Below are 17,376 nucleotides of genomic sequence, written 5' to 3'. Positions count from 1 at the left end.
CCTGCTTTATCTAAATCAATGACATCATGGGTATCTCCACAATCTCAACTGATCCTGATTATAAGAAGGGTGGTCTCAGTGAGAACCTGATTGCCAAGTTAAGGAGTAGAAATACATTTGTTAAAAGCAAAACTTGTTTTGAACTGTAGAGCATCTTAGGATATAAATAGTTTGTAGACATTCTTTTATCAACTTGGTCATCAGCTCCTTACAAAGCAGCTACCTTCCCAGAGATGGCAGCAGTGGCAAGAGAACATGGGCCTTCAGCCTACATAGCTAGCTCAGTGGCCTGCTTACATTGTAGCAGGCTCTCTCCTTCAGCCTCCACTACATTTTATCCCTTCTATGAGCACATATGTGTTACAGTACCATTGATCTCTGCTGAGGAATGTGCTCAGGATATCCTCCCTAAGGCATCACTGACTGTGGGAATCAAATTCAGATCAATGGAATTACTAGCAATAAACTGAACTGCTCAGCTAAACAGCTCTGGTCAAGCTGGCAGCTACAGTAGCTGTGATGGTGTTTCATGGACAACAGCGAGCATCTCTCTCAGCTTTGCTGCATGTGTGCTGCTCGTTACTCTACAATTCCCGAATGGTTGTTCAGCTTCATGCCCAACTGACCACTTAGCAACTTCGAGAAGATGAGCAAAACCCAGGAGTGGACAGTGAGTGCCTTGGCATGAGAGTCCATCCCAGCATTCCCATTGGGATTAATAAAGTATCTATCTATCTATCTATCTATCTATCTATCTATCTACATGAACTTAACATCACCATTTCAGGTCCACACCGATACCAGCAATGACGGTCTTAGCATCATGTTAATCATGAAGGTACGTTATGAAGAATACCAAATCGCTGAGGATTACAGGGCAATGCACTGCACGTAACTCCTCATCTGAAATGGGATCCATGATGTTCAGCTTGTCGACAACTGTTATTCAATACGCTGTATTTCTACTTATTATTATCACTATGGTGTATTGCTCGTTTTTTGTTTTTATTCTCAACTGTGAGGAAAGCATTTCCCACGTTCTGCCAGACAAAACTTTGAGAAGGTCTTTGTTTCCAGAGATTTCCAAATTAGATGTTGATTAATATTGTTTTAATACAATAGATAGATAGATAGATAGATAGATAGATAGATAGATAGATAGATAGATAGATAGATAGATAGACCAAAGTCTCAGAGTTGTAATAAGTGTTTTGTTGTAATACTCTTAGCATTTTAGGTTTTTCAGTTGTATTGCCTTTTGTATAACTGCCCTAGTGTAAGATCAGCTCATTCTGGATTGCAGACCCTAAGGTGGCCTTTGACCTTAAAGTAAAGCCCTGTGTATTTCTTCATGTAACCTAAGACGGGATGATCTGGGGTCCCATATCTCGACCTTTTTATCTTAGATTTGTATGCTATTGGCTATATGGTAAAGATGCTCTTGTATATTCATAACTGTAAAGGCTCTTACCAGATACAGATATTTCACTATAGGACCATGTCCTATATTATGTGCACCTGAGACGTCTTAGTGTTCAATGCATTTCTTACATACACATATTGCCAGCGTCTAAGGAATTTTTTGTGTGTTGAAGTGAGCTGAAGATCAAGACTTTCCCTAACAGTTTCCACACCCTGGAATTTGAGACTTCACAACATCAGAATGCGTTGGACCACCACAGCTGTTGACCTACTCAAGTGTGGGATTTTTGAAGCACAGCCCTCTGTAGTCTTCTGCCCTCCAAGCATTTCTGTATACTCAAGGAGGAAGACAGAGAGGGCAACAAGAGGGTCTCAGCTAACAGAGAGAAAGCATCCTGACTGGTACAAGAACATTCGGCTTGATGTTATTCAAATGGATTTCCCCCAGCATTGACATGCACAAAAAAAAAAACGTTTTATACAATCTAAACATAACTAAATTAATTGATTGTTTGCGTTTTGAATGGTTGTGGTTGCTGTGGTACTTTTGTCACCATGGTGGTTTTAAGATGGCATTGTAATACAACTTATTTCTTATATAGCGCTCTGCACTGAGTGCAGGCTCAGGACGTTGTGAATAATTCTAAAATACAAATATAGATTATACTAATTATTAAGTACAAACCTGGTACACATATAAATGCAGATTTGTTTAAACACACAAAGAACAAGGTAGAACTGATTAAACATAAATGGAAACCAACAATGTTGGTATCAAATATGAACTATGGCCAGTTGGCAATTATGGAAATTAAAATCAAGAGAAGGTCAAAAAATAAAGGCGCAGTCCTGGAGACTTTGGTCAAATGGCCACCTACCTACATCTGGGTTTTCTGTAGTGGAGTCTGTATTGGCTGTCCAATCTGATCAGATAATCTTTCTTTCTGATGATTCCCATGCTCCTTTATCCCAGATGACTACTTCATACACAGGAGAGCAACTTAGTAATATAGCAGTGACATCAAGTGCCACATGGGGATACCAAAAAGAGAAGCAGACTAGGGGAGGGTTAGCAACGGTTTCAATATATTGTGATACATATATTTCTGTACTAATAACTAACAAACAGACATGCAGTATGCACAGCTAATAAGCAGCTCTACTCAGGGTATTGGGAACTGAAGTAATGAGTCGTCAGCCAGGATTTAAAAGATGAAAGTGAAGGGGCATCTCCTATAGTAGCAGACCAGACCAGACCATTCCACAGCTTCTGGGCCCTGTAACTAAAAGCTCAACCTCTCACGGTTATTTTATTAATCCTTGGAATCATAAGCAGACCGGCATCTTGAGATCTTAATGTGCGCTCTGGTTTGTATGTAATGATAAGTGCAGATAAGTAAGCGGGGCCTTGACCATTTAAGGCTTTAAATGTTACAAGTTGCATATGGAGTGGTTTGAACAGACAGTGAATAACACATTGCAGTAGTCAATTCTACTAGAAATAAATGCATACATTAACTTCTCAGTATGTTGCATATTTAGAAATATCTTAATTTTCCAACATTTTTAAGATAGAAAAGTAGAGAATTCAGTAAGAATTCTTTTGTCAAACCTGGTTCATCAGTGGAGCGAAGACTACTTGCTGTACATATAGCTGCTTAGTCAGCAGGATAAGGAATGTTTTAAACTTGGTCATATGATGTTTTTCTCATTTAGGAGGTGACTGGCCTGAGTGATGATCTTTGGACTCGGATGGCAAAGCCGTTTTCTAAATATTCATTGCACACCAGTTGGCCAGAGCAGGAATCAGAACTGGCAGTGTCTTAAATTGATTTCAGTCTGACTTAATAGGTAGAAAATTCTTTGTTAGTTCCGTGCCATTGTATATGGTGTACCACAAGGATCAATTTTGGGTCCACTGCTTTTTTTCAATCTACATGCTTCCATTAGGCCAGATTATCTCAAAACACAAGGTGAGCTACCACAGCTATGCAGACAACAAACAGCTTTATTTCTCGATGGCGCCCAATGACTCGGATGCTCTTTCCTCTCTGATCCAATGTCTTAGCAGTATTTCTAAATGGACGAGTAGTAACTTTCTTGAACTAAATTAGGAAAAAACAGAAGTCTTGGTGATTGCCAAATATAGAAATAGTGAGGATGTTAGAAATAAACTTGATCATTGGGTTTAAAAGTCAAGGCGGAGGTAAAGAATTTAGGGGTAACGATGGATTCTGACTTAAACTTTTTAATCACATATTAACCAAATAGCTAGGGCTGCATTTTTTCACTTAAGGAATACAGCAAAAGATAAGAGCTTTTACAGCATTACAAGACACTGAAAAATGAATCCACACATTTGTTTTCAGCCTGCTAGATTACTGGAAGGTAGTGATCATTGTGGACTCGGTCATTAAGGGTATTGAAGTGCAGGTTTTTGTCCAGAGACTGGGAGTCTCGCATTGTATGTTGCCTTGTGGAGGGACAGGTGGGAGAACTTGCTGGAGGGTTGATAGGCTCTTGGCCAGAGCAGGTGTGGATCCAGTTATTGTCCATGCTGGGACAAATGACATACATAAAGGCAGGCTTTCAATTCTGCAATCCAAATTACAGCAGGTGCTAGGCTGAAGAGCAGAAGTTATAATGTGGTCTTCTCTGAAGTTCTGCCTGTGCCACACGCCAGTCCAGGTAAGATTGAGGCCATTAGAAGGATTAACATGGGGCACAAATCTTGGTGTAAGGTAGAAAAGTATAGGTTTATGGGGCATTTGGACTTCTTTTGGGACAGATGGGACCTGTTCCACCATGATGGTTACATCAGAACCAGAAGGACACCGATGTGTTGGGGAGGCATACTAGTAGGTTAGGTTAGGATTGCTTAAATTAGTGTATGTGAGTGAAGAGAGTTTAGGACAGGCTGAAAACTGTATGTGAGGAGATGAACAACAGTGTAAAAACAGGCATAATAATTTTTAGTAATATTAAAAAGGCAAAATGCTGGGGGATATTATTGTCACGGGAGACTTTAACTACCTGAATATTAACTGGGCTAACTTTGCAAATAGTGAAGCACAAGAGCAGTTTTTAAAAGTAATCTCCGACTGTTTATAAACACAGTATGCCTAAACGCAGGTTGGAGCCTGTCTAGATTTTGTAATAATCAGGATAGAATTGAGAGTGTACAGGTGATTGAACCACTAGAGTCAAGTGACCATAATATAACACAGTTCTAAGTGTTTCGGAAGAGTATGGATGTAAGGACCAAAAATTTTAAGTTTAACTTTGGTAGGGCAGATTTTGAGCAGATATGACACTAGGGATAAACTTAAATAAGATTTTAATTGCGGAGACAGTCAAGAAGCAGTGAAAGAGGTTTAGGAGTGTTTTACATATAACACAGGACCGGTACATCCCAAGAAATGGAATTAGTAGAAAATTTTAAGAACTCTGCAGTGGTGAATAAGGAGATATGAAAGAATCCACAAAGGAAAAAATAGCTGTATAAGGTGTATAAGACTAAACTCCAATGTGAATTGTAGGACGTATAAGAACATGGGAGTGACAAAAAGGATATTAAAGAAGCTAAAAGTCACTTCGAGAGGAATGTAGCAGATAAGGCAAAAGTTGAGCCAAAGATATTCTTTCAGTTGTGGACACCAGGGAGCATACAGCTCCCCAAACCCCAGACACCACAGACACAGAGCCAAAGTTCAGCACACAAGACACGTTTATTCAGCTGTGGGAAACGCTTTTGTTTCATTCCCCACAGAACCACAGTTCTCAAGCACAGTACAATACAGCACCTTTATCTCTTCTTCTCTCTCTCTCTCTGTCTCCACTCCTTGTGGCAGGTAGCTTTGTCCAGCTTCTCTCAACTCTGGCTCTCTGAGTAGTAGCTGTGGGATCCTTTTATACAGCATCCACAGGTGTTCCAGGTACTTGATGTCTTTCTTCCAGCACCACTTCCAGGTGTGGTGGAAGTGCTGCAACACATGGCTCTGCAATACCTGCAGCACCCAGCTGATGGAGCCCATGGAACCTAACAGGGCTGTACCAAGCTCCAATTCCCATGGAGTCTGTGGCACCACTGCAATCCAGGGGGGTTACCATCTATTGCTCCGGAGGAGATAATGTCCTGAATAAGCTCTTTTCCCCCTGGGTTTTCCAGCCAGGTAAGGGACCTGGCCATCCGCCACACAGTATTTTAGTAAGGATAAGATTGAGCAACACATGGCAAGAACACGAGTTTTACTGAACAGTCAGCATGGGTTCAGAAAAGAGAGATCATGTTTTATTAACATGCTGGAATTCTATGAGGAAAAAACAAAAGGAAAGAATTAAAGTGGAGCATATGATATTATTTATCTTGACTTTCAGAAAGCATTTGATAAGGTGCCAAATGAGAGGTTGGGCATCAAATTAAAAAAGTTCAGGGAGTTCAGGGTATTGTTTGTAGGCTAGTGCCGAATTGGCTCATACATAGGATTCGTGTGAAGTTAAGAATGATGTTCCACAGAAGTCAGCACTAGGGTGCATTCTGTTTTTAATATATATTCAGAAGCCATTAAGAAGGCTAACAGAATGTTAGGTTAAGTAGCACGATGTGTACAGAAAGTCCAAGGAGGTTATGCCCAAGCTTTATAATGCACTGGTGAAGCCTCTTCTAGAGTACTGCGTACAGTTTTTGGTCTCCAGGCTACAAAAAGGACATAGCAGTGCTATAAAAAGTCCAACGAAGAGTGACAAGGCTGGTTGCAGGATTACTTGGGACGAATTATGAGGAAAGATTAAAAGAACTGTTTCAGTTTAAGCAAAATAAGATTAAGAGGAGACATGATTGAAGTGTTTAAAATTATGAAGGAATTAGTACAGTGAAAATGAGTTAATCCAGAACATGGGGACACAGTTGGAATCTTGTTAAGACTAAATTTCACACAAACATCAGTAAGTTTTTCTTTACACAGAGAACCATAAGTTAAGTCAAGTCAAGTCAAGTCAAGTTAGGGAGCATGCACTGGTACAGTGCGTTGCAGCACCCACTACACGTCGAAACAGCTCAGGATCCCGGTTGTCAACCCCCCAGGCAGACACGCTGTCCAGTCCTACCCTCCGGAAATGACCCTCTATCTGCCGCAGCCAGGTATTATGTGGGCGACTCCTTGGCCTGGTCCCCAACAATGAGGATCTTATGAGCCGGATCACCCTCGGGGGAAACGCGCCACATGGCCGTACTGCTGTAACTGACGCTCCCTCACAATGCAGGTAATGTGCCTCATTCGGGAATCCATGAGCAACCGCTCATTCGACACAAAGTCAAACCCGGTACCCAAAGATTTTCCCGAGAGACTCAGTACCAAAGGAGTACAGTCTGCGTCTCAGGTCACTGGACAGCATCCATTTCTCACAACCATCTAGTAAGACAGGAAGCACCAGGACTCTAAAGACTTGGACCTTCGTCCTTTTGCATAGATATCGGGAGTGCCACACACCCCTTTCCAGCGACCTTTCCATAGAGAACCATAGACACATGGAGTATACTACTAAGTAGTGTGGTAGACACAAGGCTGGCGCCACCATTAAGGCAAATCAGGCATTCGCCTAGGGCGCAGATCATAAATGGGTTAGCTACCAAACAGCTTATTAGCACACTAATAAGCTTGGCTTAGGGTGCAAAATAACATAGCACTGGAACTGGGTAGACAGTAGGACTTTAGGGACTTTTAAAACTTGACGACTTGTGGTTTTTAGATACTCGTACTATTACAAACACTGAATTACCAACATTTATAGAAGACCTGAACAGACAGTGCTGGACTTCCACAGACGTAGTTGTACAGCTACCTGTGTTGGTGAATAGGAACGCACCTGACGGTGTGAAAAGGGCCTTTCATGCTAGTAGGGGTACTGAGTGGTGGCAGGAGACCTGGCTACCTTTCCTGACTTGGACCTGGTATCTTACGATCTTATGTGTTGATTACATCATGTTCACACATGAGAAACAGCAGAAAGAAAATTCTCCCATCTACTGTCTAATGGGCACTCTTTCACACAGACACACTCTGCTCCAGTAAAGTTACACACACCTGTCCATAGCAGGGTTGGTCAGAGATGAAGCATTAAATGGGAAAGACACTAGTCAACTCCAAGGGACCATGACAGCAGCTGTAACACTTGAGGAGCCAGATGAGTTGACCACCACTTCAGTTGTTCAAGTCTCAGATGGGTCAAACTCTGTAGGAGAAGGATGAAGACTTGAGAGCTGTTGCTTTATATGTACCAGAAAGCTCATCCTCTGAGGAAGACAAAAAATTAAGTCTGAATATATTGAGGTGGCTAAATAAAAGCCTTCCAATAGTGGTGAACACCAACAGCTGGGCAGTCTTTCTGGACTTTAAATGCACAAGCACTTGAGAGAAGGAACAACAGGAAGAGAGCACATAAAACACAGCAACATCCCCTAAAAGACTTCACAGTCAGCAAGCAGATCAGAAAGCTGCTAGCCAAGAAGTCAAACTGGCAGAACTGGACACGATCTCACTAAACCAGGCTTTGCTACTTCTAAAAAAAAACAAAAAAAAAACCTCACAGGAGCCACCCAATGCACCCACGAGAGGCCCGACATGGTAATTTCATGAGTAAATAATAATAAAAAGTAAAAATGTAAAATCTAAATAAGTTCAAAAGTAAACAAAACGTAAAATAAATGAAAGGTGCATATTTTGTAATGAAAAATAAAAAGACTGCATATTGAAATATTAAAAAAAGTGCACATATTAGAAATAAAAAACAAAATGAAGTCTTATAAAGTTATTACTGTTGTAATGGTTGCTACACATGGTGTATCGGTCCTTGCATAAACGCGTGTGTATCGCAATTGGACAGACTGGCTTTAAAGAAGGGGGTTGGGGGAGGGGGGTAGGCGCACATTTGAAAAAAGGATATGAGAAAGAGCTGGGAGAGAGGATTAAAAAGGGAACGATCTGGAAGGTACGGGAACTCCATGTATAGATTGGTTAGGGCACATGTGAAAACTGCTGGCTGATCAGTGGAGGACGTATGTGTGCACAGCACTGCTGGTTATTTCTGATGCTTGCATCTTCTTCCTCTTGAGGGATGTGTTAACACCATTACACCTGGGTGAGGTGGACTCAAGCATCCAGGAAAAGACCGATCTCCAAAACTGTGAGAATGCTCCTTTATATTGTAGAGGGAAATCATGCCAATGTGAGATTTTTACCAATGCATTGGATTCAACAGCTAAATATCCCGGCCAGTTGGATCCAAAGCCAATGAGGATGATCAAAAAAGGACTGGGGAATGTGTATAGGGTGTGTGAGACTTATACTTTTTTTATATGTACATTATAAAGTATGTATATGCTGTGTATATTCATGTGCTGTCTGTAAGTAGGCTACTCATGTTTCTTTGGTCTCATTTACTTTTTCAGCTTGAATGATTTTCTGCACAGTTCTTTATAAAGGGGTGATTCACGGGTTGGGTCATTTACATCAGTATTTGTTTATTTGTTCAGTTCAATGTCATGGATGATTTGCTAAAGGGGAGTATGTATATAATTTTGTTTAGAGTATATTATGTAAAACCCCAATTTGCTTAACTTAGTCTAGTGGTTTTATTTATTGTTCACAAAAGACATCTCTTTCAAAGGGGATCAAATTAGGGCTAAAGTTCTATCCATTTTCTGAACCTATTAGTGTTAGTCTTTTACTAAGAGTAGGAGGGTCTCGTGAGTGTTGGGCTCCTCATATTGCATTTTGAGGAACTGGCTACACTGTAACTTTCAAAATCATTGTGTGGTCGTCTTTGGCCACAGCAAGTGCAGCCTCTATGTCCTCCAGGCTCAAAGACCTTCGAGCACAGTGCTCTATTTAGTAGAGCTAGGGCTGAAAGCATCACCTGGCACGTGGTAGAAGCCTTGGAGACAGACTGAACAGGTGACAGAGGGAACCACAAAGTTGGTCAGCACAGACCTTCAGCAGTTGAGGACTGACACTGCTCCCCAGCTTTTCCTGTCTGTAGCTTTGTCAGTTACCTCTTTACTTGGTCTTCAGTTATGAACAGTCAACACTGATGGTCAGAGGTGGACCGGTCACTGACCATGCCAGCTGATGTGGTAGAAGTGGTTGATATAGTAGGAATGGTGTGGGGAGACTGGTAATTCGAAGAAGGAGGCAGAGAGAGGGAAAAAATCTACTGAAGAATTGATTCAGGGTGTTCGCTTTATACACGTTTACCCTTCTAGCACATAAGCCCTGGTTTGCTCGAGTCCAGTAATCACAAGTATGCTCAGTCCATTCCAGACATCTTTCATGGTATTCTAAATGAGTTTGTTTTCTATTTAAGCTTTGTAAGCTTCCTTTCCTTCACTCAGCCTTTTCTTTAGCATTTGCTGTTCATTCTCCACAGCCTCTGTCATGGGATTTGAATGCTCTCTTTTTCTCATTTAGGAGACCTTTTAGCTCATTAGAAATCCAGGGTTTGTTGTTTGGAAAGCCTTTGAGGGTACCAATGTGTCAACACAAAAGTTAATCTAGTCTGTGATGCAGTGACTGAGTGCCTCAGTATTGTCCCAATATGACTCGCACATCATTTCCCAGTCTGTCATTTGGAAGCAGAACACTGAAATACCGGGCTTTGATTATTTAATGGAAAATTAAATACAATACTTAATAAAAAATAAAATGCCAAAAGTTCACAGTAAAACCTACAGCTATAATGTCATTACATTATTCCTAAATACAAGAATATTAGGAACAGCATGGTTTTATTATTTTAATATATTTTATTCATAAAACTACCTTTTATATTCTGTATACTTTCTGTTCACTAAACCTAAATGCAGCCTACTATTTTCTTTAAGAACAGAACCCAAGTGACAACTGTTAACAAATAAAAATCAAGGAAAAAAAATAAAGCTGAAAGTTGCAGTGTTCATGTTCAGTGGAACCACTGCTCTTTTTTTTAGCCGCAACTAACCCGACTATCCCTCATTGTTCAATATGACAGTAAGAACACTGGCAGTGTCTTCGTCCAGTTACTGTGCTGAGCAGGTGTTTAGTTTTGAAGGGGCAACAATGTAGCCACCTTTTTCACAAATAAGTGAAAAAATTTGGTCAAATTTATGTTTTCTGTAAGTGTAATACTAATGATGGGGATTGTTAAAATGTTTTGCTATAAATAGGCAAAATTATGTGAAGATGTTAATGTTAAAATAAGAGCAAATCATGTAACTAAATTACTATTAAGTGACATTACCTTTCAAAATTTTTCTTAAATACAGCGCGTTTTAGATGCAGTACACTTAAGAGGAAACTGGAAAACTGATAGTACAAAAGCTAATTACTTTAAAGTGAAGCAAATAAAGTGATTATTTATATATCAATCAGTATTGCGAATAATTTTCTCTGAGAAAGTCTTTTCTCTTCTTAGATGTTAGTATAGATAAAATATAAGCATTATTAGATTGAGCAGCGTATTTCTGCCACAACACAAAGGCGGCACTCCGAGACCTCAGGATGTGCAGGCAGAATCAAGCTTTATTGCATAATGTACATATAGTCTCAATTTAGATGAAATGAGCACCAATCAATGTGGCAATCTTATTTACAGTTCTTATCTAGTTCATACCTTACTCCCAGCTTCCTGTTACCCTGATCCTGCCTCTAATTAGTTCCACCAACATCTTCCAGTCTAATGAGCCAACATTATCTCCAGTCCTTGGCTCATGTTCACCACCTGGAGAGAAGGGGGGGTTTAGTCTGTCAGCCCCTCCCTGCATACCTGACCTTGACTCATGAAATATTGCTAGTTTCCACCTTGCTAAGAAAAATAAATAACAGACAGGCACAGGTCTTTTTGTGATTTAACCCTTGCTATACTAACGTGCTCTAAGATATAATGCTTATTTTCATATATGCTCATGATTCTCTTTGAATATATGCAAATCATCAACTTTAAGAATATTCTTTTCTATAATTGCAGACAGTGGTGAAAGGGCAAGTGTCCCAGCCCAGGTCTTCTCAACTATTACTTGAGTTAAATTGCTTTAATAAAAGCAGTAACTAGACTTTAAGGTCAGGACTTGAAGCCTACCTGAAACTTATATACATTATGTAGTATGTAGTCCCATCTCTGGTGTTTACCGTACCTCCAAATAAGCAAACGTAAAAGTAGATGTGTCTGGGAAGCTGTTTTCTTAGTTGTGGACTTTAAAGTGAAGCATACGAACTGTCTTCTGATTACTTTACACTCCTAGACAAACTAAATGAACTCTACAACAAGTCTAATGTACAAAATGAGACAAAAACACTGGCTAAATATTCAGGCTCATGAAGAACAAGAGAATATATGACACAAATAATGTTATAACTTGCCTAACCGCTAAGTACTGCACTATCAAGTGAAACTTTTTATGCACCACTTCCTGCTTACTAAGAAAAACTGGCTTACTGAATATCAGATGCTACTTATTTACTTAGTCGCTTGTCCGTTTCAATGGCTGCTTGTACCTGATTGGCACTCTCTTGCTAGATGTCTGTCTGTGTACTGCTGAGCCTCTCTGTTATACTTTGAGGTTGGCCACCTAATTGTACCTAAAATAAATGCTTTCTGCCTATGTCCTCGCCTTCTACTAGTGGTAATGCAATACTGTTTGAGTGCTACAAAGTGCACTATCCAAATATTCTTTATATGTCTTAACTTCTTCCCAGAATGAGAAATGCTTACCAAACCTTTGCATGTCTTGCACATTGCAAGCACATTACTGAATGACTTGACATGTGGATTTATGCAATATGAGTAACAGGAGATTTTTTCCATGGATGCTTTTAATATTGTTTGATGCTGTTGAGTGCTGGTCACCAGAGGCTCCCATTCTATCAGAAAAATTCCTTATACATACTCCATGGGAAGAGGAGACTAAAAACTTTCCTGGCCATCATTACAAACTACACAGGGAAAATATTAAAAAAATAACTTAATTGGAAAATTAATTTAGGTCAAATTTAACATAGGTCGGTTGGGTACATCTTCTTGCTGGGAAAATGAAAACAAACAGTCCAGTCACAGATGTGTTTGTGTTTTTCTAGCCTGTTTCCTATAAAAAAAAAATAAACCAAGAATTCTGTGGAAAACACTTATAACATTTTGAAAAAGGTACATCTACAAGTAACAAAGGAAAATATATTTTGTAAAATTTTAATTCTGCAGAAAGAGCATAACTTCAAAATTAAGATACTTTTAGGGTTTTACTTAAAGTAAAACACTACCACTGTGATACTGCCAGGAGTTAATCCCTATGTACAAAGGGTCCAATAGTTATATTCCGAGAGACCAATCAAGTAGTCTGAGTGGCAACTTAAAACTCCAAAATTAAATTATAAGTTCATGCAAAAAATGTTAATCACTTTGCAAAATAAAGTGCATAATCAAGGACAAACAAACACTCAAATGTAAAAACCTGCAGACTTTTTATTAATAAATTGTCCAATTTTATCTGTACAGAAATCAAAAAATGTGCAAGATATTACTCTTCGTTATATCTCAGTTACATGGCAGAGTCAGTAGAACAAAATTGGTATATTCATGTTTTATACATGAAAGAAGTTGTACAAAACCAATGCTTTATTTAAGGAAATTTCACTCTTTACTGACAAATATAAGCTACTGGTTTCAAGAACATCTGATAGGCCTTTTTAACCTAGCAACTGATGACTGGAGATGCACAAAATGAAAAAAAAAGTTTGGTTGTGTTGTATTACTAGATAAAAAATTACTCATTCATCTTCAAAATTCCCCAGTTGCAGACAATGCTTATTTTATAGTTCAAGTTCACACTAACTCCATTATGAAAGGGCTGTTGGCTTCTAGATTATTAAAAGACAGTTCTAAAACACTGCAAAATTAACTGGCACAATTGTTGCAAACATATTGGTGAGGCCTAACTCTCATCATAATATACCCAACATTCTTCCATTTTCTACTCTTTTTAAATGCAAATATACTTACGTTTTTCATTACTATTTATTGCAGTATGGGCATTACAGCATCCACAAGTCTACATGTTTAATCAGTATTAACCAACATTTTCTTACCTGCTCTCTTTTCTGACAATACTGAAACAAAATACTTGCCCCATTTTACATTTACTCAGTACTCATGGTGGTATAAACAAATTATTTTTTAAATCTCATAATTAGATAAGGGTATCATATGTTAAATGTACACTGCTTGGTACACCAGTGAATTTCAAATTAAAAGTAGAAATACATGCTTTAATATTATTTCCCAAACTGCTCCCAGAGCAAATTCCTTTAATAAACAGTCAATTATCAGCTCAGCTGCTTTAGCTAATCACATTAAGAATACCAATTTCACCAGTGTGACAAATTAGTGTTCCTCAGTACAAGAAAACACATTTTTGGAAGAGAAAACAATGAAATGAAACATTTTACTGGCAAAAAAAAAAAAAAAAAACTAAAATCAAAATTCAAAATGGGATCTCACAAATTTAACATGCAACTATAACTAAAATTATGGTTATTTATTTTGTTCTAGAAAATCTGGACATTTTGAATCATGTATAATCTATAAATACACACATTTTAATTTTATGCAAAATTAAGAGTACAGCATGAGCCTACAAACAAAGCCAGTACAAGTGTTTTTGTTTTACTTTTGCAAGGATTATTCAGCTTGTAAAAATGTCCAAAGTCAACAATGTAATCTGAGAAACTAAGTAGTAGTATAGCTAAATTTAAGACCAATAGGCTTCATTTACAGTCAGAGCCAGAAAACAGGACACTTTCAGTGTTTTTAATGGCCTCTGAGATTGAGGGACCACTGTCAGTTATTTACACTTCAATATACAAGTATCACTTTTAAAAATTTATGTTTTTAGATATAGCCTTATTAGCATGCTTTCATGTTTGCTTTCAGAGCTTCAAGTTGCTGACCAGGCAAAACAATTAACATATCAGAGTAAAAGCTGGGCAAAACATCTTGCCTGTAGTCATTCCAGTCTTCTTTTCTTCAAAATTAAACAATATATTGAAGGCAAATGGTAAATTGTTACTAAACCTGCAAAGTTTTTATATTAATAACTCACAAATCACATAAACAAATAAAATAAACAGTGTCTCTTATATTCTACTGATTAAAACATATGAACAGAAAAAAACTTTAAATTCATTAAATCTTTAATCTTTGTAATCCAATTTTAGGGTCATGGTGGGCTGAAGCCTATCCTGGCAGCACTGACTGCAAAGTAGGAACCAACCCTGGACATGGCACCTGTCAATCAAAGACCACACATACCCAAACACACACAACCACATATTAAGACAGACTAAAGATGAGAAAAAAAAGGGGGGGGTTGGGTTAGGGGAGTGTTCAACTTAATAAATGCATATATAGAAGATGCATAATTCAAAAGATCACATATTCTGTAAAAGAATGCAGACCCTAAATTAACTACTAGTACCAACATTTATGGCTTCATCTTTTCAACTGCTTCTGCACAGCTAGAATATGCAGTGACATCTGGTATTACAGAGTTTAACCATTTACATTAAACTATCTGGTCTCACCTCTACCAATTAATTTATTTAGGCTCCTCAAACGAACCTCTGCCACATTGAAAGAATCTCCATCCACCAATCCATTCCTTTCCTGAATCTAATTTTCTGAGTGCAAGGCAGTATTGACACAGAGACTTTCTGGCAACAATGCACCTAAGGCAGGAACAAACTGGGAGTACAAATGAGCCAATCAGTTAGCTATCAACCCATAGAATGTTGTAGAGGAAAGAACTCAACATTTCCTACAAAAAGCCTGTTTGAACAAGAGGATAGATGACAAGCACACTCGCACAGAAAAAAAAAGCAAGTATTGAAAACAGTCTCAGCTTCTTGTGCAGTACCATATTGTCTGAATGGCAAATTTTAAGATTGTCCCATACTAAAACACTTCTGTACAGAGGAAAACCACAGATAAAAGGAAGGAAACCAGAGGAAAACCAAAAAGAAAGGCTTTACTGATTTATTTTAATAAATAGTTATATTTGGCCAAAATGAAAGTGAGACGAGTTAAATAAAAAAAATACAAACTACCTTTTGGAAAGTACACTTCCAACAGTTGCTCTTTCAAATTAATTGAACACAGAGCAAAAAAAAGAACCTTGATTTCTTCTAAAAGAACAATAACTCTAAATCAATACTCACTTTAGGGTATTCAGCCTTCTTTAGGACAAAAGATAGAAAATGTATTCATCAGCCTCAGAATGCAGTTAAATAGGTGAATCCTTTGTAAAGACCAGCAAAATGCTAAAGATGGGAAGAGGACATACAACTTCTTCACATGGCAGGAGGAAACTTGCAAGATTCATATTGTTTTTTGCAAAAAGGTGGCTGATGCAAAATGTATCCAACTTACAGATACAGGAGAAGTAAACATGACTCTAAAAACTGTAAAAGGCAGAATCTTCATGATTTGGAATACTGCACTCCAAGGCAACAAAAATTTTGATATGGTTACATGTAAGAGAAGATCCATTCAATTTTTATTTTACAGCAGTCTGCTAGACCTCCAGCTGTAGCCATTCAATAATCTGAAATAATTTTCTAGGCTCAAAGGCTCAAAACAGTCACATTTCAAAAGCTGGAAGTCTTGCTGAGGACTGACCAATATTTAACAATCCCCCAAACCTTGCCCACCCCAACCAAAAAAAAAAAATGTGTGCAAATAACCTTCAATTTGTATCCTAAAATATTAAAACAGTCAATAAACTTTAAAGCCAGCATACAGGAAATCAATAGTTCTGTCCAAGTAAAAATATACATCTTTTCCATCTGTGCCAAGAGCCCCTCTCTTCTGAAAAACCCTGCCGCCCATTCCCAATGAAGTGCAATACCAACATGGAAAAAAAAATGGCACCGCAAAAATAGGAAGTGGTTAGATGTTAAAGAGCATTAGTGCTACTCACCAGCACCAGACCAAACCCAAAATCATCCCTCCCCCATTCCCAAAAAATTGCATAAGAAAATAAAACATGCAGAAGCAAAAGTGACAGAGAATTCTGAATGATTCGTCTTTACATCAAGAACTCCTTGAGCCCTCATGTTAAGGTCCATTTGATTGAAGGATGGCAGATATACACAGTGGATAAACACGACTAAAAGTAACTGAACAAGTCTCTTAGCTGGCAGGAGGGGAACAACCTGCCTTGTCAAACTCAGGCTTGACTGTAAGACAGGTGGAATCACTGCTGAAGCTTCAGCTGGAGAAGAGTGGCACTGAAGGAATTTAGCTGCAAGGTGTTCCCCAGAGCTTGGCTGTACAGGTCCAAGACATGACAGAATGATGAGAGCAGTGGTTGGAAAAAGGCAGGAATAGACAGAGGAAAAACTGGGGTACATACAATCAAGGTAGTTCTACCTGTCCTTAAGCTCACGTGTTACACGCTTGGTTATACGGCCACAAAGAATTCCAACCAGGAACAGCATACAAACACAAAGTGCCATCATTGACAGTATGTAGTTCTTTGAGGGAGACATCACCACTTGCATAGCCAGGTCAGCAAACCCCTCTGCTGGTGCTACCTGCCGGAGAAACGCAGAATGACTTTGTTTAAATGCAAATATGATTTAACGATCAAAAAATTATAGTAGACTATTATTACAGCCAAGTTTCATTTTCATTTTCTAAATCTTATTACACGAAAGAATGATGTACTGTATACAAACTTGAAACAAAAACTGCTGGAACCAAGAATTCTTTACCAAAAAATATCACAGAATTTCTTATTTCTATTAAGGTTAAAGAGTTCATAAATTGATATACACACAGTACTGTGACAGAAGTATGTCCAAACACTATCATTTAATGTACACTGTTAATTGAAAAAGTAAAATCTAACAAGATAGTGGAGGATCATCTGAA

The 17,376-nt window shown here is 38.4% G+C and overlaps 1 protein-coding gene across 1 annotated transcript in view; it reads right to left on the bottom strand.

Moving 5' to 3' along the window:
• Positions 1-12,891: 12,891 nt before the first annotated feature.
• Positions 12,892-17,376, bottom strand: part of glg1a (golgi glycoprotein 1a) — a 314,175-nt gene continuing 309,690 nt past the window's right edge. Inside the window, exon 27 of the mRNA XM_051931535.1 lies at positions 12,892-17,036. Coding sequence (XP_051787495.1) covers positions 16,869-17,036 — 168 coding nt within the window. The 3' untranslated portion in view covers positions 12,892-16,868. The remainder of the gene's footprint in view (positions 17,037-17,376) is intronic.

The sequence above is a fragment of the Erpetoichthys calabaricus genome, chromosome 9, assembly GCF_900747795.2.
Source record: "Erpetoichthys calabaricus chromosome 9, fErpCal1.3, whole genome shotgun sequence".
Classification (NCBI taxonomy): Eukaryota; Metazoa; Chordata; class Cladistia; order Polypteriformes; family Polypteridae; genus Erpetoichthys; species Erpetoichthys calabaricus.
Note: the sequence above shows the minus strand (reverse complement) of the source record. Positions and strands in the feature narration are given on the sequence as shown.